Here is a 26,659-nt window from a genome sequence, read left to right as displayed (position 1 = left end):
CTGGGATAAGCGTATTATTGCCGGGACCATGAGGATTACTGCTCTGGATTATGGAAATTGGCGAAATGTAAATGCTAACGACTATCTGTTAACGACTACCTTTTGAATTTCAGGTATTTAAGGACAACTGCTGTCGGAGAGAGGTGCTCGCTCTTCAGATGTACTGCAGAAACGAGAATCGGGGCTGCAAAGAGCAAATAACACTAGGGAACCTGCTGGTAAGATTCAGACTAAAGCTTCTGTAATTGCCGCACGCTGCCATACAGATCACAGTGGTCACAGATACAGTGGTTCAATGGTGCGATTCAGGCCTGTTCGTATGGGTCCGAATTGGGCCCCATCGCCGATTGTCTTGGGACTGTGCATGCGCATTGTCGCCAATACGCATGTGCAAGTCCCAACTGCAAGCGCCTCCGGGTAAGTTTTTGAACTCCTGGGTGGACCCCCAGCGTTTCAGGGGTGTGCCCACAAAAACTGTGGGTGCCAATAGAAACCCTGTCCGGGCCCCTGCTCGAGGTGGGCAGATGACGTTGATGTCCGCCCTGAATCCACATCTATCCGTGCCAGCCGCCGAGTGACTCCTGGGACACTCAGCGTCTGCATGCTCCGGGCATAGTAGGAGAAGTAATTCGTTGGCAAGTAACCATCAAATGATTTCTCTTCTGTGCGAACAGATGTGTACACATCTGCGTCTGGTTGGGGTGGTGTTGCGGGCATGCATTTGAGATTTTGCAGAGCCCTACGATCAGATAGCTGCCGCCCGCCAGAGGGAAATACCGCTGTGCTGATTGTCGCACAGCTGCAAATCCATTTGCAACTCACAATGGGCGGGATTCTCCAAACTAAAAATGACGTAAAAACCCTGTTTTCGGGGTTTTTACCGCATTTTTATATGCCGCAAAGCCCCGCTACTGGGGCTTCGCTGCGGGGGGGTTACGCCAGTTCTAGATGGCGTAACCCCATGGAAGCCTATGGGCTTCCCTTCGTGTCCCACGCCACCCCGCGTGCCCCCCACTAGTCCGCGTCGCCCATTGATTTTACACCTGTCGCCGGAAGGCCAGCATTTGCATCATCAACATAAGTTCTGTACGGTTCGCATTAGGAGGGGCTTGTGCAAAATCCCCCATATTGGCTCCTGCACTTTATGCATAAACTCGCAGTTTGCAACCGTGCTAAGAGCTGCGTCTGGTTTTAAATGTATAAAATTGGAAACTGCTGTTATATCATTTTCATTTCTTTATTTATTGGTCTTTTAACTAGCATTTTAGGCTTTTGTGGTCCTGTTAAAGCGTTGGCCAATATTTTATTAAGAGAGAGAGAAATGAGACTCGCCGATGTTTCTAAAAAGACGTGATCAGTCCCCCACCCCCGAATCAGATCGGTTACAATACTGGGAATTGCTGCATCTAGATTTCCAGTCTTGACACCGAATCTGTTCTATAGAGCGGCCAAGTAGTTCTACTGATGTTCTGCAACACACCTTGTTGTCTTGCTGGGAATTGTAGTGCCACTGTAGGCGGCGAGCCACGAGTTTCCTTAGCCCGATCTACAATAATTTGCTAAGGCAGTGGAGAACAAATTTTATTTAACCGGCTGTCCTCAGGGATTGTCTTCTGCCAGCTGCAGAACATGTTCAGTCTGTGAAGACATAAAATCTTCGACATATCCCTAATTTGTGGAGACAGTTTGTCATCCTCTGAGCTGCTTTCTGTAAGCACTTTTTTTGGAGACCAGTCAAGTTGGTAAGACGTCTGCAGAGCCCAGCTTGGAATGACTGAAACTACAGCTTTGTGTTGTCGGTACGGCAAGTGTTTGGATTTGCTTTAAAAAAAAAAAAAAAAAAGCGTTTACACATTTTGTTAGGGGTGGCAAACTGGAAGGCCGTTTGTATTACATAATTGTATAACAAAGCGAATCGCAATGTTTAATATAAGTCTCACACAAATCGGCCACAGGTACGCTCCTGCTCTGTGCACAGAACTAAATGGAGTTCGGTGAGCATAACTATGGATAAACCGCCAGATGTACTAAACTGTGAAAAGTGATGACGTAACAACCAACCAGCTTCTACCTCTACCTGTAATTTTTCAAATGCAGCCTGCATCATGACAGTTAGGAGCAAATTGGTTGCTAGTTTTTCACTCTCCACCTTATCACTTTTTAAGGCTAAGGGGGGGTAGTAAATCTGGAATTCCGACAGTCGGAATCCAGGCCATTTCCGACAGTAATTTGACTGTTCGTATTCAGAGTACCGACAGTCGAGTGTCGAAAAGTCCTGAAATCGGCCACGAATTGTCAGAAAACATGCGTGAATTTGAAAATCCACGGCCGCTTCCGACAAAACAGATCCGACTTAAAAAAAAAAGGTCGTATCTGACAGCCTTCAATGCAGGTGGTAGCGGCAGCATGGAATAGGTGATTGATTACTCTCCTTAGTACATACCGCCCCACTGTCCGCTCAACTACAACTACTGTGTTGAGCTAAAATCCACAGATTCTTCCACAAAGCGGACTGTAATGCACCTTTAATGTGGTTCATGGCATCTGGGTCCCAAATTTCAGATTGAATTCCCCTCCAGTTGCACAAAGCTACAGTTCAGCTCTCAGCCTGGGAGCGAGTTCTGCGCCAGCAGTATATGCGCAGCCAAATCCCTAGTTTGTGAAAGTGCCTGGGGTATAGCGTCTGTGGGGAAATCATGAAAGGGATTGGCTGTATAAAAATGATTTACAATCAAACAGATGTAACAAGTGTCTTTGTGATTAAACCGACACACAAAAAGTAATGTCGCCTGTCTTGTGATGCTTCTAAAACAAGAATGAAACTAGGATTTTCGTCACCTGGGGCAAGGCGGTAATTTGACTCTGCCCCGTCTGTTCACCCCCTGCATGGGCATCACATACAGCACCGGGGGCTTGCGAATCCTTAATCCACCCACACACACCCTGGTTGGGCCCTGTCTAAAACCATTCTTGTTGTCTGAATGTTTAAAGCCCATTTAAAAGACCACATCGGGCTGATTCAGAGTCAGCCGCAAGTTGATCTCCATCGCATCTGCATTCCTTGGAATCCACTAAATGCGGATATTCGTCCGTAAGCTGAGTTATCTATGCAAGTACTCTGCCCCCACCCATAAATGGCTGTGGTCTTGATCACGCCACCCGTGCACGACCAATGGTTAGCTGTGTAAACGCAACTCAACATTGGCTCCAAACCATGTGCAGTGCCGAACATGGGTCAGTCCACAGAACGGACTAGCATGTAACACTGCATCAGTCCTTCAGTGTTACATGCAAGCCCGGCTGGTTGGCATGCTTAACGCCCGTGTCCGATCTAATGTCCTGAATTTAAATCCTATGGAACAGATAGGGTTCAGAGGTGACTAAATTCTCTCCTTTTTCCAGATTCACCTAAAAAGTGACTGCCAGTTTGAAGAACTTTCATGTCCTCGCGCCGACTGCAAAGAAAAAGTTATCCGTCAGGATCTCAGTGACCACATAGAGAAGTCATGTAAATACAGAGAGACGCCGTGCCAGTTCTGCAAAAGCCAAGTACCGCTGGTAGAAATGCAGGTAATCCTATTACACAGCATTTGTCTGGTACTTTATCTTTATATGTCTGTAGCAGTACTCGTACTAAAGGCTGCCATACACTATGCGATTTGGGCATGATTTCACCTGATTCCGATGAATTGGGCCGTGAAATCTAATCTTATGTGAAGCCCGGTGCTGGGTGGGGGACAGCAGCGGGCACGGGATGCCGGTGACCAGAGAGCCGGGTGGAGGGAGCAGAGGGGGGGGTGCAGGGAGCCGGGCAGGGGAAGCCACGATTAGGGACTTCATGTGCCAAGTTTTGCAACTCCTGGACGCAAAAAAACAACAACATACTAATGAATGAGAAGCCACTGATTGGCTGAGAGCTCTCTCAGCCAGTCTCAGCCAATCAGTGGTTGCCCATTCATTGGTATTTTATTTAAGGGAGCCCGGCAGTTGCATTTTATTAATCACATGCGATTTATCACATGCAAAACTTGGCACATGAAGTGCCTAATTGCATGTGACCCCTCCCGGGGAGCTACCTGGCCAATCAGGTCCGGAACAATCAGGTCCGACTTGTCCTACTATGGGGACCTTGAGACAACTTGTCCCATTTTGCCCAACATTTCCCAAACTGGGACAAAATAGGCCACACCTCTGATGGAACCAAACTCTTTCCAAAGCCCTCCCTTCATGTTGGGTTATTACACCCAGGATACTTCTCACCCCAGAGGGTCCTGGAAGGTAGCGGTAACCGTGAGCATGCGTGGCCACCTTCTATAATTGCAAACGTTACAACAGTTCTGGGCTGTATTACAGCCTGTTTGTGTACGGTGATAGGTGGTCACTTTTATAAGACAGACTTTTGATTTCTATTAGCAATGACTAAACATGTTCATTGGACTTTATTGGGCCCATTTATCAACGAGTGATCAAATTCATTGTGAGTGATCAACTGTATTGTGTATGCTAAATGGTGTTCCAACCAATCAGCTCCCAACTGTCATTTTTCAAACAATTGGCTGGAACACTGATTATTCTACATGATGAGTTTTATCTTTGTATGAGCCCTCGATTTGCAATTCTGAATACCAGTTTTAATACTGTAAATATGCCATAACAGGGGAAATTTACCGATAGGTGTTCTATTTCACACGGGTTGTTGCTATGGGCAACCAATCAGATACGATATCTTATCTTCTAGATGGTGCTAAATAAATAAAATATAGATTCTGAATGGTTGTCCATAGCAGCATCCCATGTGAACTAGAACTCACATCTTAGTAAATCTCCCCCAACATGTTAATGCACTAGTGTCTTGAATCCATTACCTGCACATGTGTATGGTATTTATTTTAAACCAGTCCATTTGGGTGTTTTGTAGAAGCATGAAGACATGGACTGTCCCTCCGTTGTGGTGTCCTGCCCTCATAAGTGTAGCGTAAAGAGTTTGTTGAGAAGTGAGGTAAGACCATTGCTTCGTGTTTATGTGTGTGTTTGTGTGTGTGTGTGTGTGTGCTATCATTTATCTAGTAACTTCAACCCCAAAATGTTTTATACTGGATATTAAAAAAAAGTGTCTGGAAAAATGTGCTGTAACCGAATAAAAAAAAAGCATTGCAGTGCAGCTTGGTTGCTATGGGTTGCTGCACCTTATCTGTGTACATCAGTTTGAATAAATGTCTCACACTTTGTGTAAGGAATGCAGAAGACGTGTATGACATACGATCGGATCGGAGTCAGAGGTCGCATCTGCTCTATGTTCGACCTCTAATTCGGCCCCCTCCCAGCAGTGGGGTGCAGGATCCCATGCGATATGGCACATGCTGAAAGACTGAATGAGATCCTGCCGCTCTGGAAGGTCCAGACAGCTCAATGGGGATCGGCTGGCCATACACTGCTGCGACTTGACCAGGATCAAATCTATTGCGTCATTGGCAACATTGACTGGAGCACCACGAGTCTTAAAACTCAATGCATATCATGAAACCAATTGATTTAACCTCTTTAATGTAGAATCTTCTGGTTAATTTATCTTGGCCATTGGAAATGTATTGGTATAATTTTGTAGCCGCTTTATCCACTGTCGTTGCCTGGATGCTAAATATTGATTTTACTTGGCATCTCATTGTCATCTCCCTTAAACAGATCAGTTGAGTTTATAATCAATTAACAGAATGAATTAACTTAAATCCGCATGAAAAAAATTGAGTACCGTAGTTTGTTTCTAATTAACTATGAGAGGTTATTCGTGGCAATGCCTATGCTGGGAATAGCTTCAATAGAATAATCACCAATGTAACTGTTACTGATTTTCTCTTTATTTTTAGATAAATTGCAGATTCTTCTGCTTTCCTGTCTGTTACGCCAATTTTTCTTAGCTTTTCTGTTTCATGCAAATTGGAGTATTTTTCATTTTTTTGTTTATCGAACAAGTGTGAGGATAGCTTTTCCAATTTTATGTAATTAGTACAGGGCAATTTTACATTATTAATTGTACTTTTAGAAAATGTAATTGTCTCTAGAGGTAATGGGGAACATTTATGAAATCTAGTACACTTTTAACCATCCCAAAATGTGCTAGAACAACACCCACACAGTTTCTAGCCGTCATTTTTCTTGTACAACACCTTTCTTTGTAATTATGTTGTTATGCAGTTTTCACAAATGTCCCCAAAGTGTGTCAAACCTCACATGTCTTTGTCTTGTGTCCATCCTCTGTCTGTCTGCCTGTAAGCCGATTCTAGCACTGATACAAAAGTCTGTTAAAGAGCGAAAAGAGCATTTACCTTGCAGAAGTTGTTACTTCTGGGAAATGTGCTTCATACTTAAATACTTTTAACCCCCCTGGGTATTTAGATAATGATCCATACCATGGCTGTGACAGAATCCCAGTTCAGATACAAAATCCCAGTAGGAAATGCAAGTCCTCTAGGGGGGCTTGGGGGAGATTTATCAAGGCTTGGATAGAGATTAAAGGGCAGATGTACTAAGCCGTACATGGGAATAAAGTGGGCAGTAATAAAGAAGTAGCCAACCAGCCCCTAACTGACATGTTACAGGCTGTGTTTAAAAAAAAATTATATATATATATCTATATATATATATATATAGATATATATATATATATAGATATATATAGATATATATTGCATATTACATTTTTTGAGGGATTAAAAATAAAAATGTAAAAAAATTAAAGGAACATGGTGGGTTGGTATTTTATCTCTCTCCGAGGCTTAGTACCTAGACCCTATAATGTACTATGAGACACTTTTCAAAGCTGCCACATCTTATGCTGTTTAAGGTGATGGATTTAAAGGGGTAATAATAATCAATACAAAACCAGTCATGTTTTGTATTTAATATGATTCCCCCTTAAATTCTGTGTCCGAAATCGAAAAGGTGTGTGCACGCGGTGAGATTCCTTTGCTATTCGACCTAAGATTCAATTGCTATGCAATGTTTGCTAACTCTGTACTATATACATACAAGTCATACTATCTACATTCAATCTGCACTATAAAGTCATTGCTGCACTGTCTATTTGTTTTTTTTCGATATCCGCTGAACGGGAACGTGCATCAGCAACGCATCGGGATAGAAAGCTTTAAAACATGTTCTATTTCCATGCAATCCCGATTTCGATTATATAGTCAAAATCGAACGTCAAATTGTACAGTTTGTACACAGCATAAGTGTGTATGTTTTGTTCTTTCACTATGGTCAATGTTAGAAAACTAACTTTTAGTTGGCTAAGGATCACTTTAAGAAAGAAGATCCTTGATTGTATTCATCAAAAATTTTAATACATATTATCATGTGTAACTTCTATTTATATTATGAATATTTTATTATTTTGGTTCAGCCTGTGTTTAAGGCTTCTGACCGTCCATTGTAGACCACATAAATTAAATTCCGTTTCCTTCCCTTGTACATATATATTTTATTTTAGATTTAATTTCCTGCCAAAGTTTTACATTTTCTTTTTCTCCCATTGCAGTTGAATGCCCATTTGTCAGAATGTGTTAATGCCCCCAGTACCTGCAGTTTTAAACGTTATGGCTGCAGTTTTAAGGTCAGTATTACAGATCCTACTGTTTGTGCTTGATGCCTTCGAGTACGTTATAGCTCCACCAGCTCGTAAAAACACTACATAAAAAAACCTCCCAAAAAGTCTAAGTGTATCTGCATGAGCAGAGCGGTGTGGGAGGGCAGGTAGATGGGGAAGTGGCATTTTTCCATTGGGAGATTGGAGGCTGCAAGTTTCCAGTTCATTAGAAGTGGCAAGAAAACTCTCAGCAAAATTTTGGCGTGTACAGTATCATATTACATTAGATGTTTTTGTTGTTGGCGGAAAGTTTCTAAATGCATTATTCATGTCCTAAGTACCCCCAAAATATTTCACTGGTGACCTCTTATGAGGTGTACACTGTTACAACCACCGATGGTCACCCATCTGCAGGCCAATCAGAGACCAGGGGTGGGGCTTCACCGGTGAAGAATCGGAGCTAGGCTCCTACCAATTTTGAGAACGGTATATTGACAAATGGTTCAGATTGTGCAGCATTACACCTTATGGAATAGGGATGTACAGCGTCCTGAGGCTATACTGAGTGACTCATTTAAAGTAAGGCTATTGTGAGGATTCTTCTACTTGAAAGAGATTCCCTTTTGCCTGTCAAGTCATATTAGACCATACGCTGTAACGTAGTAATTCTAACCTTCAGTGGTCAGTAGGATTTCCTAATCGTACGCCTGCACAAGCAACCCTGTAGATAGTAAATACTGCTGATTTCTGCTATTTGCTCTGTGCCCCATGTTAGATCTCTGTTCCCTGTGTCTGAGTGCTCTAGGCTTGCATATAAGTATGTGCAAACTCTATTATATGCAAGATTCTCTATTTTATAGGTATGTGTATATAGTGAAGTATCCATATTTGGTGTATTTATGTGTTTTTTTGTATATAAATTATATGGCATAGCCCTGCACTTGTGATTGTAAGCGCTGGAGACCTAGGGGTAGATTGTGCGTTGTTTAGAAGTGAGAGACATTGCCTATAGTAACCAATCAAATGTTACCGTTTATCCTCTGGAAAGTTCTAGATTAAACAGATTCTGATTGGTTGCATTGTTCAACATCTCTCACTTCCAAAAACTCACACTTTAGTAAATTATAGATTACAGATGTGCGTTTCGGTTTTGTTGAAACCGGACAAGCTGGAACTTTGGGGACCCGAGTAGACAAGAGTCCCGAGTTGAGTCTTCCCTTGAGTTCAAACTCGGGTTTAAGGATTGAATCTTGGGGTTTGGATGGCATGTATGCCTGTGATGTCACCCTGTGATGTCAGGTGACATTTCACCCAGGAGAGTGATTGGTAAGGTGGGCAAAATTGACTGGATATTGATGCTATTGAAAATAATATTATAGGAACAAAACAGACCCAAGTTACATACTTTTGGCTGTGTTTTTAGTTACTTTTTTCGTTTTGTAGGGAACAAACCAACAAATTAAAGCACACGAAGCCAGTTCCGCCGTTCAGCACGTCAACCTGATGAAAGAATGGAGCAGTTTCCTGGAGTCTAAGGTAACCCACATCTCATTGCATCAGTGACCAACGCGGACCCCTTTTCAACCCGTACCGTTTAGCCCGCTGCTGTGTGTAAAGTTGCTGATAAATGAAAAACACAGGATAAATGAAAAACAAAAATAGCCTTAAGAAGAACAGCTCATATCTACAGGTTCCCATATTACTGCCGTCGCTTCCTTTTACTTTGTTAGTTGTGAATCACTGGAATTTCCAGGATTTGCCAGTCTGACCACAATTTGCTTCCCTGTTTGTACAAGAAAATACAATTAGGAACTTGGGGCTTATTCATACATATCTTCCGGCTTACAGATCCGCCTGCTGTCATAATTATTGAGTCATTTCACGCACTTTTATTCTTTATTTTGCCCCTAATCAAAATCTTGATCTGTAAAAACATCCTTTATGGTAAAGAAGCAAAGAGAATTGTGATATACTGTAATAAACTATAAGCAACCCCCCCCCCCTTTTTCCCCTCTCTCGCTTCCACGCTATAAAGTATGCAAAGAATGGATTTTGGCAAAGTGTTCTGGAATTGCTGGAATATTTCTTCTGCTAGCCTGTTCCTTTGAGGAACATTGACATTATTGCCCAATTAGACACTTTCATTTATCCTGACCCGTGCAGTGGTTTAGTTGTTGATGTCTAATGTGAAATCGGTCGCTCACTACTGGCTCTTGTACGGGGAGACCTTTTTTGTGACTTTTTCGGCTCTAGATCAAAACGGTGCCTCATACCTCCTCTGCCCCTTATCGTATGTGCCCAAGTGATCTATAGACCTAATTGTTCTGTGTAATGGGGAGGGGGAGGTTACCTACTTCTACCGGGTTGGTTGATGAGGTCACATATGCAGACAGACGGTATTTGTATATAAAGTCAACCGTTTCTCAGTCAACATCCACAAGGTTGGCATGGAAAATGTTGACACATGAAAAGGTTGACGTGCTTTTTAAAAAAAAAATGTGGGGGTCAATTTGTAGATTTCAGTACATGGACCCCAAATTAGTGTACTAGGTCCCCTGGCCTGGCTCGCTTCACTCGGCCATGCTTTACTGTTTCCAGTCATGTTGAACTTCTCATGTGTTAACCATTTGATCATGTTGACCATATGCATTTTAACCTACACACTGTCGACCTATCAACCGAATACCGATACAACCTCAATAAAGTTTAACTGAAAATTACCAAAATCATAATTTCCCAGTCAGTTCAACGAGTCCCCGTATTTTGTACGGCCAAAAACATATATGTTTTTGCTAAAAAAACACATGGAATCCATGATAAGAAGTTAATTATTAGGCCATCGAACATAAATTCTCGTTCAAAGCTGCTATTGGCCATCCTTGGAGCTTGTTGGATAGCCTCATGGGATCAATTAGCCAGCAGTAAATGACCACAGCTAACTGAATCCTCCCCCCACCCATTGGCCCTATATTAGCTAGCCTTTTGTTGGGAAGTTCTAAAACATCACACCCATATGTTCTCGTTGATCCTCATATGGACTTGGTTCCTCTAATAGACTCCATCCATTCTTCTGAGAAGGCTTTTTACTAGATTTTGGAACATGGCTTGGTGCATTGTGGTCCTTACATTTGAACAGAGTAGTGTTTAAATGTAAAAGTGCTACGGATCTTATACACAGTGACGTTGGGGTTGAGACATGGTGTAGGAGGTTGGCTGTAGACCAAGAACAGACCATACGTGGAACGAGCTTGCTGACATTATATGCATTGGACTTGACCCTCCTCGCCTACTGTACATGAAAATGTATTTATACCAAAGGATTGAGAGCCCTTTAATTGACCTGAAATTAGCCAAATAAACATTTTTGCTTAACTATGATAAATAAATACATTTATTTATATATTAAGATTCTTATATAGCGCACACCTATTCCGTAGCGCTTTCCCCCCCCCCAGAGAATATTTGAACATTCACATCAGTCCCTGCCCCAGTGGAGCTTACAATCTATATTCTCTTCTCTACCACATGTGCAGACATTCATTCTAGGGTTCATTTTTGTTGGGAGCCAATTAACCTACCAGCATATTTTTGGATTGTGGGCTGGAAACTGGAGTACCCGGAGGAAACCCACGCAAGCATGGGGAGAATATACAAACTCTGCACAGTTAGGGTCATGGTGGGAATCAAACCCATGACCTCAGCTCCGTGAGGCAGTAATGCTAACCATTACACCGTCAGTACTAAATATTGTTAATTGTGAATTGCTGTTTGGGCATCGTAAAAGTTTATAATCATTATTTTGTAATTTTCCACATAATGTTTGACCTCGCGTTTTACTTCCCAGGTGTCGTTATTACAGAACGAGAGCTCAGAAAAGAATAAAAGTATACAGATCCTGCATAACCAGATGTGTAACTTCGAAGTAGAAATTGAGAGACACAAAGATCTGCTAAGAAATAACGAATCGAAAATTCATCACTTACAGGTGAGTCGCAATGACCGTCCTATTCCTGTGTCCTGTCGCGGTGTTTATAGATTGCGGACTTCGAGGAAGAAATATCGCAAGATGGAAATATCTCTCGGGCGGCCAAATAATTCTGAGCACTTGATCATTTTAGTTTCATTTTGTGTGGTTTATAATAATTCCCTAATTGGCTTATCATAAATTTGGTCTAGTTATTACACATCGCTGAAAAAGCAAAAGCATAATTTTTTTACATTTTTGTGTGAGTTTAGTGGTGACCTTTATTTTTTTATGGTGATTTATAACTAACTCGTTAAAAGCCCGTCAATAGGACGGCTTCTGCAATGTACTTTCAACTCGAGCTGTGAATGTTTTTACTTTCACTTTGAGCTGTGACCGTTTCTAGCCCACAAACTCACCCCCCCCCCCCTCCAGTCCCTATCTGCTCCTACCTCCAATCTCTGTCTTCACAGCTCCCTCTCTCCATATCCAGCAAGTTTGAAACAGACCAGTGTCCCTGCAGAAATTACTTTCACTTTCTGTTATGAGATCTTTTAGCACACAAAGGAGTCATTTGCTCCGTCGGGTGACCTCTAGTGGTCACTGGCGGTACTTCACCTCATAGAGACCACTAATGGTTGACAGTGACTAGGTTGACACCTAAGAATGGTCAACGGTGAAGGAAGGTCGACAAACCAGAAGTTGACATGAACATGGTCGACACTTGAAGGGCGACACATGGTTTTCACATTTTTCTGGTCACTCGGTCGACGTGGACAACCTATAAGTGTACCGCTGTACTCGGCACACTATTATAATCTAATCTAAAAAGAAAATCATGAAAAACTCGTGTTGACCTTTTGAGTGTTGACTATGTGCATGTCAATCTTTTTGCTTGTGTCAACCTTCTGTCATTGTCAATCTAGGGTATGTCGACCTTTCTAAGTGGACCGAATACCCAATTCCCACAAAGATAAAATACAGATGGGGCACTTGTTGTAATTGAAACCCACAACTCCAGCGTTGTACGGCAGCAGTGCTAACCACTGTGCTGCCTTTCCTTTAATAACTATATATTGTATCATATACCCTACTGGGTCTGCATCAATGTAACTTCTCCCATCTTTACTGTGATCCAGATATGTTCTGAGCAACTACCTCACCGTGTTCTATAGCTTTCGTCAGCGGGGAATACAGATGCAGCCGCTCTCATTGGCTGCGCCGGCGATACATTTCTGGCGGCTGACGCACGAGCGTCTCAAACATTTGCACGTCCATGGCCGAGAATGGGACGCCAAAGCGTCTCAGACGCCTACGTGCCACATTCTCTGGCAGGCCTCTGCGAGTGGCGCGCTGCGGCCCAGCTAGATTAGAGCAGCTGCCCCTGGATGTTAAGGGAATATAGCAGGAAACGCCCATTCCCCCGAGTGAGGAGACCCCAGTAGGTCGACACCATGTGACCGACACAAGCAATGGTCAACACATTAATTTGTCGACATTAGAGTTTAACTTTTTTTTTTTGTACTTTTATTATACTTTAGCATCCGTGTGGGAAGAGTAAAGTGTCTCCCGAACGCGGTATGTGCTACATTAATTGGGGGTACGCGTGCTCAGGTGTTGACATGGACACAGAAAAATTTTCATAACTGCTCACGTCGACCTATTTGTGTCGACTTAATGCCATATTTGCTGTGCATAAGTGATGCCTATACTAGTCGGTTGCTATCGCAGAGAGTTTCCGGTGTTGCAGTGCTATAGAGGGAGAGGAAGGGTACGGCTCTGAGCTTCGCGTGGGTTTCATTCTGACACAGCGGTTTCACAAATACTAGCAATCTGCGATTTCTTTGAAAACATTTGCATAGACTGCAGAGTACAGGTGCCGTGCGTGCTCGAGCTGCTGGTGTGTTCATTACAGTGCACAGGTATTCCTAGCAGTCACCTGGTGTCAGCCTTCCTCCCAGCAGAGGGTGTTTATTGTGATATTAAGAAAGGAGTGTGTGTGTGTGTGGGAGGGTGGGAGGGTGGGGGCCTGTGTTAATTTTTTGTGATTAGGTTTATTTGATGTCTCACAAGAACCTTGCACGTCAGTCAGGACCTCCTGTCTCCTTGATCTCATTTCACTTCTCACTTCTGGGGTAAAAACCCGATAACTCTAAGCATCCCCCTGCCGGGTTACCGAGGCGGGAGGCATCGCCAGAAAGATCTGGTGATGCCCCATAGAAGCCTATGGGCTTCTAACGCAAACCCACCGCCGCCCCACACTGACCCCCCGCCGCCCCGCACCGACCCCCCCCCCCCCTCACCTGTGTCCGGTCAGCACAGAGCTGTGCTGCCTGGACCTGTGACCCCCTCCTCCCTGCACTATAATCCTCTTCCGGGTGCAGGGAGGAGGAGAGCCTGGCGCAGCAGCAGCAGCAGCGCCGGGTAAGGGAGGGAGGGGAGAGCAGCCGTGTCCCAATGGGACCCGCTGACTCTCACCGCAAAGGACAGCTCTTAAAGCAAGAGCTGTCCTTTGCCATAATTATCGCATATGTTAGTGCATATGTGATAATTATGAATGCAGTAGCCGGCGATAGGGGGCGCGGATGTTAGAGCATCCCCCCCTTTGACCTCTAAGAAGCCATACCCCACCTATTGGTGGGGTATAGGTCATAGCGTCAACTCAATGAAGGTCGACCGCTTAAGTCGACACCTGAAATAGGTCGACATGGCTAAGGTTAACAGGGTCAGAATGTCAACACAAGCATAGGGTCGGCAATGGGAAGGTCAACAGTCAAAAGTTTGACACAAGGTTTTTGCAGGTTTTTTTTTTTGTCCTGAACGTCGACATGGACACCGTCTATATGTACTGGTTCCGCCCGCCATGCTTTGGGCACATTATTCTATTCTCCCACCACGCTGTAGTGGATGGTAGGTTATAAAACTAAATGAAATGCAATTTTTTAAAATATTTGTATTATTTTATTATGCTGTTCCCTGTTGTCCTTGTATTCAGAGAGTGATTGAAGGCCAAGCGGACAAGCTGAAGGACTTGGGCAAGGAGATCACTAGCTTGCGACAGACCGGGGAGGACGCAGATAACATGAAGAGCAGCATGGAATCCTTACAAGTGCGGATGACCCAGTTAGAGACCATTAGTAAGAACGCAGCCGCGTGGAACCCTGGTGAGACCCCTATACGACTCTTCTACCGGCTAGGAAGACTGAATAGAGCAGGCATGTCCAAACTATGGCCCTCCAGCTGTTGTGAAACTACAAGTCCCATCATGCCTTGCCACAGTTTTGCTATTAGGAAATGTTAAAACTATGGCAAGGCATGCTGGGATGTGTAGTTTCACAACAGCTGGAGGGCCATAATTTGGACATGCCTGGAATAGAGCCATACAGCTGTATATAGGCCATACATGCTTTACCAGTGTTAGGTAGATTTTAAGTATCCCGTACTTAGCATCTCCCCACACACACAATGGTGTTGTAGGTTATGAAAACCAACATATGCGCCATGTGAGCGCATACCTGTTACCAGGTTTTCAAACTTACCAATTATCAGAAGCAATGCCAGCATTGGCAAGCATGCAGTGCGGGGCTCTGCCCTGCAGCTCCCTGGGCTCTGCCAGACGTAATGTGCTTGACTGGGGGAGCTCTGCCTGGCGCAACGTACTTCACGGGGGGCTCTGCCTGGCACAATGCGCATGACTGGGGCTCTGCCTGGCGAAATAGAGGGGGGCCTCTGCCTGGCATAACTCATGCTACAGGGTGGGGGCTCTGGCTGGGTGATGCGTGTGATGGGAGGGGTCAGACGGGCCTCAGCATGGTGTAACGGAAGGCTCTGCCTGGCACAACACGCATGACTGGGGCTCTGCCTGGCGTAATAGAGGGGGGCCTCTGCCTGGCGCAACACATGCTACGGGGTGGGGGCTCTGCCTGGGTGATGCGTGGGACAGGAGGGGGGTCAGGTGGGCCTCAGCATGTTGTACTGGGGGGCTCTGCCTGGCGTGACGGGGGGGGGGGGGGGTGGGCTTTGTCTGGCTTAATGCGTGTGATGGGATTGGCATTACGGGCGCAACTGGGAGCTCTGCTTGGCGGGTGAGAGGGGGTTTTCTTAGCTGAGTGTCTGTTACTGGAGCTCTGCTTGGCATAACGTGTAAGGGGGCTCTGTCTGGCGTAACGTGTACATACACTAATTGTATAATCATGCTAGACACGCCCAATAATCAGTTTTGGACACGTCCCCTCCAGCAGTGCACACGCTATTAAAATGTGCGGCACACGCCTATCAATAACAGCGAGATGTATTAACATCTCTGCCGCTGTTGTTAGTGAATGGAAACGCCCTCTCTGGCAATCCCTGCCAGCATAATGCTCATGCACTATGTCTCACCTCCCAGCCAATTTCATGGTGTATGTTCAAGATCTTGCATACAGTAACAGTAATGATAACATATGTCATTCATAATCCCTAGGGCTTTTCTTTAGTGGATGAAAAGTAGAACTTAAAGGTAAAGGTGCGCAGTTAACTCATAGGGGCGTATTCAATGTGTTCTGATATTTCCGACAGTCGGAAATATTAGCACACATCTATTAAATGCGACCATTTACGACTGCATCAAAAGGTACGCAATTCAACTTAAAAAAAAAAATGGAATCTGCAGTGTCTAAAAAAGGACGCTGGATTGTTAAATTCACGTCCGTTTTAGACACATTACACTTGGATTCAATTATCCAATTTCGACTCTCGAATTGACGTCGGAAACGGTTTCCGACTGTCAGAAAGGTTCCGACAGTCTGAATCAAGATTGAAGACCCCCTTAGTCGGCTGGGGTTTTGTGTGGTTTCCAAGGACAAATGAACTTTGATGACTGCTGGTGCATTGGAAAATACCATGTTTCCTCCTATCTCGTTTTGTATTTCATTCCATCTGTTTCTTTGTCACCCAAGGTGTCTTGGAAACCCAGATTAACAGACATGATCAGATGCTGAGTGTCCACGATATCCGCCTGGCCGATATGGATCTAAGGTTCCAAGTGCTGGAGACCGCTAGTTATAACGGGGTCCTGATCTGGAAGATCCGCGACTACAAGAGGCGGAAGCAAGAAGCCGTAATGGGGAAAACTTTGTCGCTGTACAGCCAACCCTTTTACACTGGATACTTTGGTTATAAGATGTGCGCCAGGGTGTACCTCAATGGAGATGGCATGGGCAAGAACACCCACCTATCACTTTTCTTTGTGATCATGAGGGGGGAGTACGACGCACTGCTTCCTTGGCCTTTCAAACAAAAAGTCAGCCTCATGCTAATGGACCAGGGACCTTCACGACGCCATTTGGGGGACGCCTTCAAGCCAGATCCAAACAGCAGTAGCTTCAAAAAACCCACCGGAGAGATGAACATAGCTTCTGGTTGCCCGGTGTTCGTTGCCCAAACTGTCTTAGAGAATGGGACGTACATTAAAGACGATACAATTTTTATTAAAGTCATAGTGGATACATCGGATTTACCTGACCCTTGATCATAGAAAGCTAGGCATGCTAGGTAGAAGGCAAGGCCAGCTCTGGGGTTTATTTTTGTACATCCATCTGGAGACAGAAGTCCCAAGGTTTGCTTAAGGACCCGGTCGGTGTGCTCTGGAGCAGATCTGAAGGAACAAGGCTGTAGAGTCCGAAGCACAACACGCAACATCTGTGCAGAGATAGAGCGCTATATGTTCTCATAGACGAGAATGGCGGAAATTTTGTAAAAGTAGTGTGACCATTGTGCAAACTGAGGTTGAAGTCTATACATATATTTTTTATTTTGAGGGTGGGGGGTGGGATGGAGATGGGGGCTAGGGTGATGAAGATATGGAGCAAAGTCTATTTTCATGATACATTTGCTCAGGGCAGTGATCCAAAACTAATAGAACTATATATATTTGAATTATTTTTCGAAGAAAAGAAATGTAGACGTAGCCAATGTATAAATCAATTTAAAAAAAAAATCTATATATATTTTCTTCCATAGATTTATTTATTCCAGTTAACCCATTAGGTGCTAGATTTGGCCATCATCACTGTGCATGAAAATGCTTTAGTGACATCGGCTTCAAATGGGTTGACGGAATTTGCAGGATGACCCTGATTTAACCCCTTTCCGCAAGTCAGGACAGTTGCCTTATTTCATCTTCATTTTCCCATTTGGTACTTTGTGTTCACAACCGAGTCCAAGTCACTCTGAATCTCGTTTAGCACTTGTGTTACACTTGTGAACATCATGACACTTTTATTTTTCATGGCGGAGGGTTCTTAACAGAAACGTAACAAGTTTGTTACCAGTTTTGATAAGAAACGGAAGCTATCCAGTGTCTTATTATTTCACTTTTTTGAAATGTAAACCAGCTTCTTGTCGTAGGTTATGACACAATTACCAGTTATTAAGTTCTAGAACCGTTCTTTGGATGCTGTGCATCATATACAGGCCTCGAGTTTTCACCCTAAACTAGGGTGTTTGTTGAACTTGAAGTTCTCAATAAATGACTTACATGGTTCCTGGCTGTGCCCTGTGCATTTGACTGATTTCATGGCCAGCGATGCGATTCTTTGAGCGGCAGTGGGATTTAGTTGATAATGTTTACATTGGGGACCTTATTCAGTGAATGTAGCTTTAATGTCCATTTGTTCTTACCAACCCAAGAATCTCAATCCTTTTTCTATGCGTGTGAAATGTTTGGGATTGCCAGGATGACATACTGAGTCTTGCAGTTCTGCAACACCTGGAGAACCGTAGGTAACCTACTGTATGTTTGAGTTAAAGGTACAAAGAAAGAAAGAGTATTCATTGATAATATTCGATGGCCCAGAACAAATTATGGCTATAACCCCCCACAGTCAATTGGAGCAAATCAGTAGGGTTTTGGCTAGAGCGGCTCCAAAAGGCAGCTGCCCCATTACATACCTGTAGCAATTTCCTGTTGGTGGTAGATGTCCCAGTAACCATTTCCTTTGGGTGGCAGACGTCCATAGCATTTTCCGGTTCTTGTGTAGTTTCACGGCGCCAGCCGGGTTAGGTACACTCGCCGGGTGGGTGCTACTTCCGGGTTGGGTACACTTGCCAAACTATGTAAAAAAAAGTAACTTAAATCCATGCCAACGTGGATAGTTCATACCCCCACTATCCACGTTGGCATGGAGTTGATTTTAGATATTGTAGCAAGCCACCGAGCCCGCAAGGGGACTCAGACACACGGCGCCATGCTGGCGCCGGGAAACTACACAAGTACCCATTTTCCTATAGGTTTCCATAATCCTAATCCTTTCCTGAGGGGGGGTTGGGGGGGGGGGGGGGTGGAGAGAGTCTTATGTAAGGGAAAGGCTATAATTTGGTATGAATAAAGAAAAAGAAATGTAAAAATATGGTACCTCATCTTTGCGGCCACCACTTACGCTACGGAAATTACATACTGTAAGGAGAGCCGCGACTGTGTGTCCACGCCACCCTGCTATAGGTTAAGTAGCGGCTAACGTAACTGGCGTAGCGGTGGCCACAAAGATGAGGAAGTACCCGAAAAATTTAATAAAGGGGTCTATTCATAAAGCATTGGAAAGAGTGGAAAAGTTACCCTTTTATAGAATGCACTTGATAAATATTACTTCAACGCTGATTGGTTGCCATGGGCAACTTCTCTACTGGCTCACTTCTCTCTTTTCACTGCTTCATGAATAGTCCCATTATTTTTGGTCACTTTAATCAGCTTAAGTAAGCGGGGTTTACATCTTTACAGCTATTGGGCCGCCCTCCCCATTCCCTCAATCCCCACATCTAGCCGATATGACAGATGAGATTAAACACATCACGGACAACGCTATAGGTCAAATTAGTGGAACTTCATATTTAACACGGTTGACCATTCTATTCATCTTCAGGTCTCAATTTCTGGCGTTTCCCATGCATTTTTGGGAAAGTGTTATTAGAAATAAATAAATATATAATACTATATTTTGGGCTTGTTTCTTCACAATGGCCCAATAGTCACCTCCTCCTTCGCTTGGAACAGATTGCTTTGTGTCCCTGCCTGCTAACAGGAGAGGTAGCCATTTTGTGGTGTAAACCTATGACCATGCAGCCTGTCTCCTCACTAGGAACCAATCACATCTCAGGCTGCCTCATGGTAGCTCCTGGTGAATCCACAAAATGGAAACTCTCGCAGTTCCACAGTCAAAAAAATTGGCATATGACCAGGCAGCATACTAGTTTGGTGAAAAACTTGCATTTTTGTTATAGTAATCCAGTCCCTTCAGTTCCTACAGGGTCCTGGGGCCATACTATACATAGATGCTTAAGGTCTGGGCATCTGCGTTGTCCTTATAATGTTCTTTGTCCTCAAGCTTCCCTACTGACCAGCATAAATGCCTACACTATGAGTGGAGGGCAAATAATGGCAACAAAGGAAAAGAATGACCTGTCCGACTTGGCTCCACCTTTTGTCTGATTTGCCATACTACCGCACTGCAGGCACTAAACTAAGGACAAGGCATCTGGAAGTTCTAGTAATGAGGAGATGTACTAAGCCAGGGGAAGTGGCCCATGGCAACCAATCAGCACTGAAGTAACATCTATAATTTGCAGAATATAAAATTATACAGAGCAGCTGATTGGTTGCCATGGGACACTTTTTGAAAATTACAGGAGCCGATTGGTTGGTTCTCTCTCTCTCTCATACTCTCAACAGCCCTATGTAAAGGTGCATCACTTTCAGCATTACAGAATGTCCGACCTATACTTTGTACAGTTTTCATTGACTGTCATGCATTTATCTTGTAATTAAGAGCATATATATATATATGGTACTTATGTATTATCTGGGCTCCCATGTTAAATGCACCCCTTTTTTTCAAACCCCTACTATCCAACTACGCATGGAGTTGATTTTATATAGTGTGGCGAGCGCAGCGAGCCACCGTGCCCGAAGCGTGGCGAGCGCAGCGAGCCCCGCAAGGGGACGCGGTCTCATAAGAAAAACGGGAGCCCAGATATTACATAAGTACCTAATATATATATATATATATATATATATATATATATATATATATATATATATATATATATATATATACACACACACACACACATTATACATGTGTTCGGCAACTTAACTGCCCAAATCTAAGGACAGTGTTCTAAGAGGGGACATATACTAATCCCTCTGACAGCTTCTATAGCAATAGGGGCAATATAACTTATTTTATTTTTTTATAGACATTCAGAAAAAATATATATATTTCCTATATCAGCACGCAGGATATTTTATATATTTAGGTTCTTGAAACAAGAGTAATAATTGAAAGAATTTATTTTATTGTACCCAAGATGTAGCCTCGACCCCACTGTCCTGTCTTGTCATATAACAGGACGAGGACAGGAGAGGATTAGTGACGCAAGGGCTAACAGACTGGACAATGTCCAAGTGGGTGCTACCCGACGTACCGCTCCCTCAGCCTTTTCCCGGCATGGCAATTCTGAGATATGGGATAGGATGGTGGAACGCTTCTCTGAGGGGTAAATCTACTCAAGTCTGAGATGTTGCTCATAGCATCCAATTATATTTAAGCTATTATCTCTAGACGTTCTACATAAATGATAAGTAGAAGCTGATTGGTTGCTATGGGCCACAACTCTCGCCCACAATTTACCCCACGTAATATACCCAATACCACGGGCATATATTACATACCCTCCAACATGACCCATTCCATTAGTTACAAAATGCTCTGTTCCTGGACTTCCCTGCCAGTGGCAGTTACCATACCTCCCAACTTTGGTACCTCTGCCGGCGGGACGCTGCTCCTGCGTAGGCGCCCCATTTTGCCGCTAGAGGGGCATGACCCAGAGGCTCTGTGAGCCTCTAGCCATGCCCCCAGCCCCCTGGCTGCGGGAATAGACGCTGTGCGCATGCGCACAGCGTTCATTCCCCGCTGTTTAGTAGCTGACGGGGCGACTCCCAACAGCCCCCCCACACCGCGGGACACTGCCGCCCGCGGGTGGGACATCGGGACAGGCCCTGACAATCGGGACTGTCCTGATAAAATCGGGACTGTTGGGAGGTATGAGTTACAGAGGTTGGACTCCAGCACAGTCCAAAATTCAAAGAGGGGGGGTCACATCAACTGCCAGTGAATCCAAGACAGTGATGTTTGAGGTGGCAGTAGGTGTGGCTCCCCTTTTTGAATATTGGACTGTGCTACAACCCCACCTCTGCAACTGCCACTGGCAGGGAAGTCCAGGAACAGAGCATTTTGTACCTAATGGAATAGGCCATGTTGGAGGGTATGGTATTAGGATAGGGAAGTACTAATGATTTCCCTGCTCACAGATAAATCTTGCAACCTGTTAATGTTCCCATGAGGTAGATACAATAGAACGATAAGATCTGTAACATATTTGCACAACAGCGGTAAAGTCCTAGCCTTGGAAACCTTAGTGTCTTGCTGGGAAGCCATCTTCTGCACACAATAAATGGCTTAAATGGATATGTTATTTGTTAGTTTTTTATTATGGACATGTGACCTAATGGTGGCAACCATTTTGGCTCTAGTTGTCACCCACAAAATGGCTGTCTCTACTGTGTAAGTCAGGCCCAGCCAGCCTGTGGCTCTCCCAGCTGTTGTAAAACTACATATCCCTGCATGCTTTGCCACAGTTATAGCATTCCCTCGTAGCAAAACCGTGGCAGAGTATGCTGGGACGTGTAGTTTTGCAACAAGTTGGTCAGGTCTGGTGTACATTAAGGGTCTGCTGTACCAAACTGCTTGCGGGTTATCCGCATTATTCCTGGAGATGATTAGGTCCCTGCTGGAGCAGTGGGGTAGATCACAGGAACACTGGTGTGCATTATTTTCAGTTACCGCACACGGATGAACACGGTCTGTGTGTCAACGCTGCTTCCATATTACATACAGGTCATTTGGTGCTCATTTTAAAGGTAAAAGCCAAACTTTGAAGAGCTCAAGAGTCAGCAAAAAAAGATTAAAAAAAATAATTTAAAAACCAAAAGTAGTGAAGTTCAAAAAGTAGTTTGAAATGCATTGTTTGCGTGTGTCGGAATCTGGTATATAAATGTATTTTTTTTACGTTCATTTTTGTTTCAACCTCTTATTTATTTTGGAGGTTTTTATTTGAACAAATTTTGCACATGTATCCAGTTATGTATAATATAATTGTGTCTCAGTTCAGTCCTGCGGAACTACGGTAATGGCTGTGTTTTCAGAACAATGTAAATATATTATTTTCCTTGATTAACTTTTCCCTCAACTAATATAAATACACACAGATATCTTGCAGTGTTATCTGTTTGTATATGTGAGTGTGTGTGTGTGTATGTATATGTATGTATGTGTATTTTGCACCTTGATAAAAAGGCCAGACGGCCTTGAAACGTCGGTCTAAAAGCAAGCCACAGTCTGGTGTCGTTATTCCATACGAGTGCCGCCTCCGGGAGAATATACATAGCAGAACCACAATCTGCTTCAGGAAGGCACCGTTGTCTACTGATCTCTTATTATACCGATACTGTTGTTACAGCCCATTGGAGTGCCTCCTCTAGGTACACTATATATATATATATATATATATATATATATATATACACAGAAAAACAGAATAGAGGTGCACTGTATCACCAATACTATTTACTTAAAAGGGAACTCTTAGATTCAATAAATCAGTAACTAGATAAAAACATTTATTAGGAGTTTTCCAAAAAGTGTAATTCCCTCAACATTTTCAGAGATGTCACATACAAGAACAATCCGCAACCCAACGCGTTTCATCCTTCAGTACTTCATCAGGGGCATTGAATAAATTTCCCAGCAACTGCAGAGTACAGTCAGGATATCTAAGTCCCTCACACAGAAGCTTCAGTCCAGAGCCCCCCAGATCATTCATTGACAGGTACAGTTTGGTAAGAGTGAGGTGTGTAGCAATAACTGAGCGGAGATCATCACAGAAGGAGGAGGACAGCCCACATCTCTGTAACTGAAAATTCCTTTTGCTAACAGGCAAAGTAAATATCCAGGCAAGGTTGATAACAGGAACAGACAAGTCAAATATCCAAGGCTTATTTCCTGAAGGAGCTGGAGTACAGAACATCCACACATGGAGCAGGAACTATGACCAGTAATGCCCAAACTAATATAATATAAAAACGCTTGTTCGCATCTGCATATTTTATTTTACACTCCCAGAAAGTGTCCAATTCCCACCCAAAACTCCAGCTTCCTATCAATCAACCTCTGGGCACATTGCATTAAAGATCCATACACTTTTTCTGTCGCTGTTTGGGCTACAATCCGTGTGCTTGAGCAGTCCTTCTATAATCAATAGAATGGTGAACATTCATATAAAATGTTCACATAACCTTGATATTTTTCGGGCATTTGTCACCCAAAACCGTGGGACAGAGAAGGTTAGTGAAATTCAATAGTGGAAACCCCCTTTCAGGGCCAACAAGAGCTGAGCAGTATAGGTGTACTTGAGGTGGCGGGATGGGATTGGGGGGCGGGACAGTGCAGATAATGTGGCAATGGCCCCTCCTCTCTGGGGTCTGAGCAATCAGGACTCCCCCTCTCAGCGCCACCGCTGGCTTTTAAGATCCTCAATCTGTATTATAGCGTATGTATGTGTGTATATAATATATATTTGCTTGCTGTAGTGAGCGTAAAAAAAATATTTAGTGTTACAACTTTCCCCCTGCAATATTGAGGCCTATACAAAATGAGACACTTGTAATTACAGGAAATGCTGAATTCTTCACTAATAATAATAATAATAATATTTTGGTTGCTAATTACCATGTATGTAAGGCAACACGCCAATAGCCACAGCCCTGCGCCCCGCACTTCTGACGGTCTCCTGGGACGTTAAGCCTGAAAGCATGGCCATTAAGTAGCCTCTGTGGACTGAATATACACACTGCTATTGTAATATTGCTTTATATAAACGATGTAAAATAAATATATATATTTACTTGAAAATGATGACAGCCAGTGCTATTACAGTGAGTGATTGGAGATGTGTATCTACTGTTTCCGTTCTGCATTTGAGGATGTAATGTGACAGAAGTGACCGTTGTTTACAGGGCTGAGAATTTTCCCTTACTTCCTGCAAGAAGGCGCATTGAGAAAAGAGGTGGCGTTCTTTGCTGGGGTGGGGGAATGCAATCAGATGTGGGTTACACATGTCAGAAATCAGGACGTTTCCTACAGAAATTTGGTGGGGTATGTAGACGTACGTAAAAAACTAACATGGGTTCTAGGTGCAAAGTGGGGATAGTGTTAGGTCCAGCACGGGGTGCCGGCATTTTAAGTGTTGGCTTTAGAACGTTAAACACAGTGGAGGTTACAGAGGAGGCGCTGCAGCACCGTTCAAAATACAGATAGGGGAGCCCCACCCACTGCCAGTGAGTCAGTTTGGAATGGAAGTTGGTGTCTCTTCCCTATTTGAAGTTTGAACTGTGCTGCAGCTCCACCTCCTGGAACCGCCACTGGTTAAACACTGGCCAAGCATCTCATTTGAATTTCTAAAGTCGACACAGTTAAAATGCTTTAAATCGCATTATTTGCATGTCGGTATCTGACCTAATAATGCCCCTGCTTTCATAGTCGCTATTTCTTCTACTAACCCTTTTACGTATGTCTTGTCAGCAAAACCTACTACCTCATTTGTCTCTAGATGCAGTAATATAATATATAGCAATGGTAGGTCAGTAAGAAGTATTGAAACCAATTTATGACATAACCTAATTACTGGAAGTTTAATTGTGCTTGATAAACAGTCAATAGGTCGCCCATTAACTATCTAGGCACAGTAGATGCATTATCTGGATACCAACTTATAACTGAAGACTTCAGAGTATCCTTATGCCCATATTTGGCCAATTATTTGAAACCTCATAATCTGTGTGCTAAACACTGTTACTTGGAGGTGCCCAGATCCCATTGTCTGGAAGGAACTTTCGCATCAGGCACTAAGGCAATGTCATCATCTTTTGGGGACAGTCATCCTTGTTGCGTGATGAACGCCTGTTCCTGGTAAGGCAGACACCCCGCAATCTCACAGACCTGAACCCTCTTTTCTCACTGTCAGACTTTGTTGCATGGTGCTGTTGACTTAAGGGGTAATTCTTGTCTGCAGGCTGGCCACGGATTAGTGGAAAGGCCATGGAGGTCTAGGGGCTGTGGCTGTTGGTAGTACAAAAAATTAGGCTTGGTGTGGACACACAAATCCTGGCCGGTTTGCAGATGAACACCTGTAAACGTGTCTTAATGTATAGGGGGGTGGGGGGTTAATGAATTAGATAAGAGATGTCACACCTGTTATAAATATAACTTTTATAATCTCTTGTATAACTTATCTGTAATACTTGCTATCTCAGAGTGACTGTGTTTTATATCTGCAACAGCTACAAACTGGTTACTGTTCCATTACGCCGCAATCCCGTCTTCTCTCTACAAAGATGGACAGAAGCCTTTCTTACATATCATTTATTGCAGCGCTGTGTATGTCTCTCTGGGAGCTTTGTGTGCTTGCTATTTATTTGTAATGTCTTGTATATAAGTAATAAATATAGGTTTTTCTTGTTTTCTTTTGTACAGTGGTTGTGTGTGTGTTTTTATTGCAAGTCATAGGCTATAATAGTGTCTTACGGCTATCCGCAAAGTGCAGTACGCCGTCTTGTGGATTGGACCATTTTTGCCCATACACTATCATACTGATAAAATGGAGATTGATAAACAACTAACCAATCAGCCACTGCCTGACGTTTTTCAATCACAGTCTGGGGCATGTCAGGCAGGAATGGATTGGCTGGCTGTTTTCACTCTCCATTTTATCACTTTTGAAGCTTGGTGCATCTGGCCCTCTCCTTCAGGGAGAAAATGCTCTGTTCCTGGACTTCCCTGGTAATGTGTGATTGCCATCACCAGTGAGGAGCTAGGTAATTGATAAGAAAGGTGTTGGCAATCCTACATTACCAGGGAAGTCCAGGAAAAGAGCATTTTCTCCCTGAAGGAGAGGGTCAGGTAGGCAACCCTGAGATACATTTGGTTGGGGGGTGTTCAAACTGTAATCTATATTGCAGG

General features: G+C 43.6%; 1 protein-coding gene across 2 annotated transcripts in view; it reads left to right on the top strand.

The window, feature by feature from the left end:
• The window catches only part of TRAF3 (TNF receptor associated factor 3), a 78,857-nt gene extending 58,378 nt beyond the window's left edge, over positions 1-20,479 (top strand). The window contains exons 4-11 of one of the 2 annotated variants that reach the window (XM_083166880.1): positions 114-218; positions 3,403-3,570; positions 4,919-4,999; positions 7,538-7,612; positions 9,029-9,121; positions 11,430-11,570; positions 14,545-14,713; positions 16,487-20,479. In XM_083166880.1, coding sequence (XP_083023006.1) covers positions 114-218; positions 3,403-3,570; positions 4,919-4,999; positions 7,538-7,612; positions 9,029-9,121; positions 11,430-11,570; positions 14,545-14,713; positions 16,487-17,058 — 1,404 coding nt within the window. In that variant the 3' untranslated portion in view covers positions 17,059-20,479. The remainder of the gene's footprint in view (positions 1-113; positions 219-3,402; positions 3,571-4,918; positions 5,000-7,537; positions 7,613-9,028; positions 9,122-11,429; positions 11,571-14,544; positions 14,714-16,486) is intronic. The other variant, XM_083166881.1, reaches the window with a different exon arrangement.
• The last annotated feature ends 6,180 nt before the right edge of the window (positions 20,480-26,659 follow it).

The sequence above is a fragment of the Crinia signifera genome, chromosome 12 (genome assembly GCF_055691185.1).
Source record: "Crinia signifera chromosome 12, ASM5569118v1, whole genome shotgun sequence".
In the NCBI taxonomy this organism is placed as follows: domain Eukaryota; kingdom Metazoa; phylum Chordata; class Amphibia; order Anura; family Myobatrachidae; genus Crinia; species Crinia signifera.
Note: the sequence above shows the minus strand (reverse complement) of the source record. Positions and strands in the feature narration are given on the sequence as shown.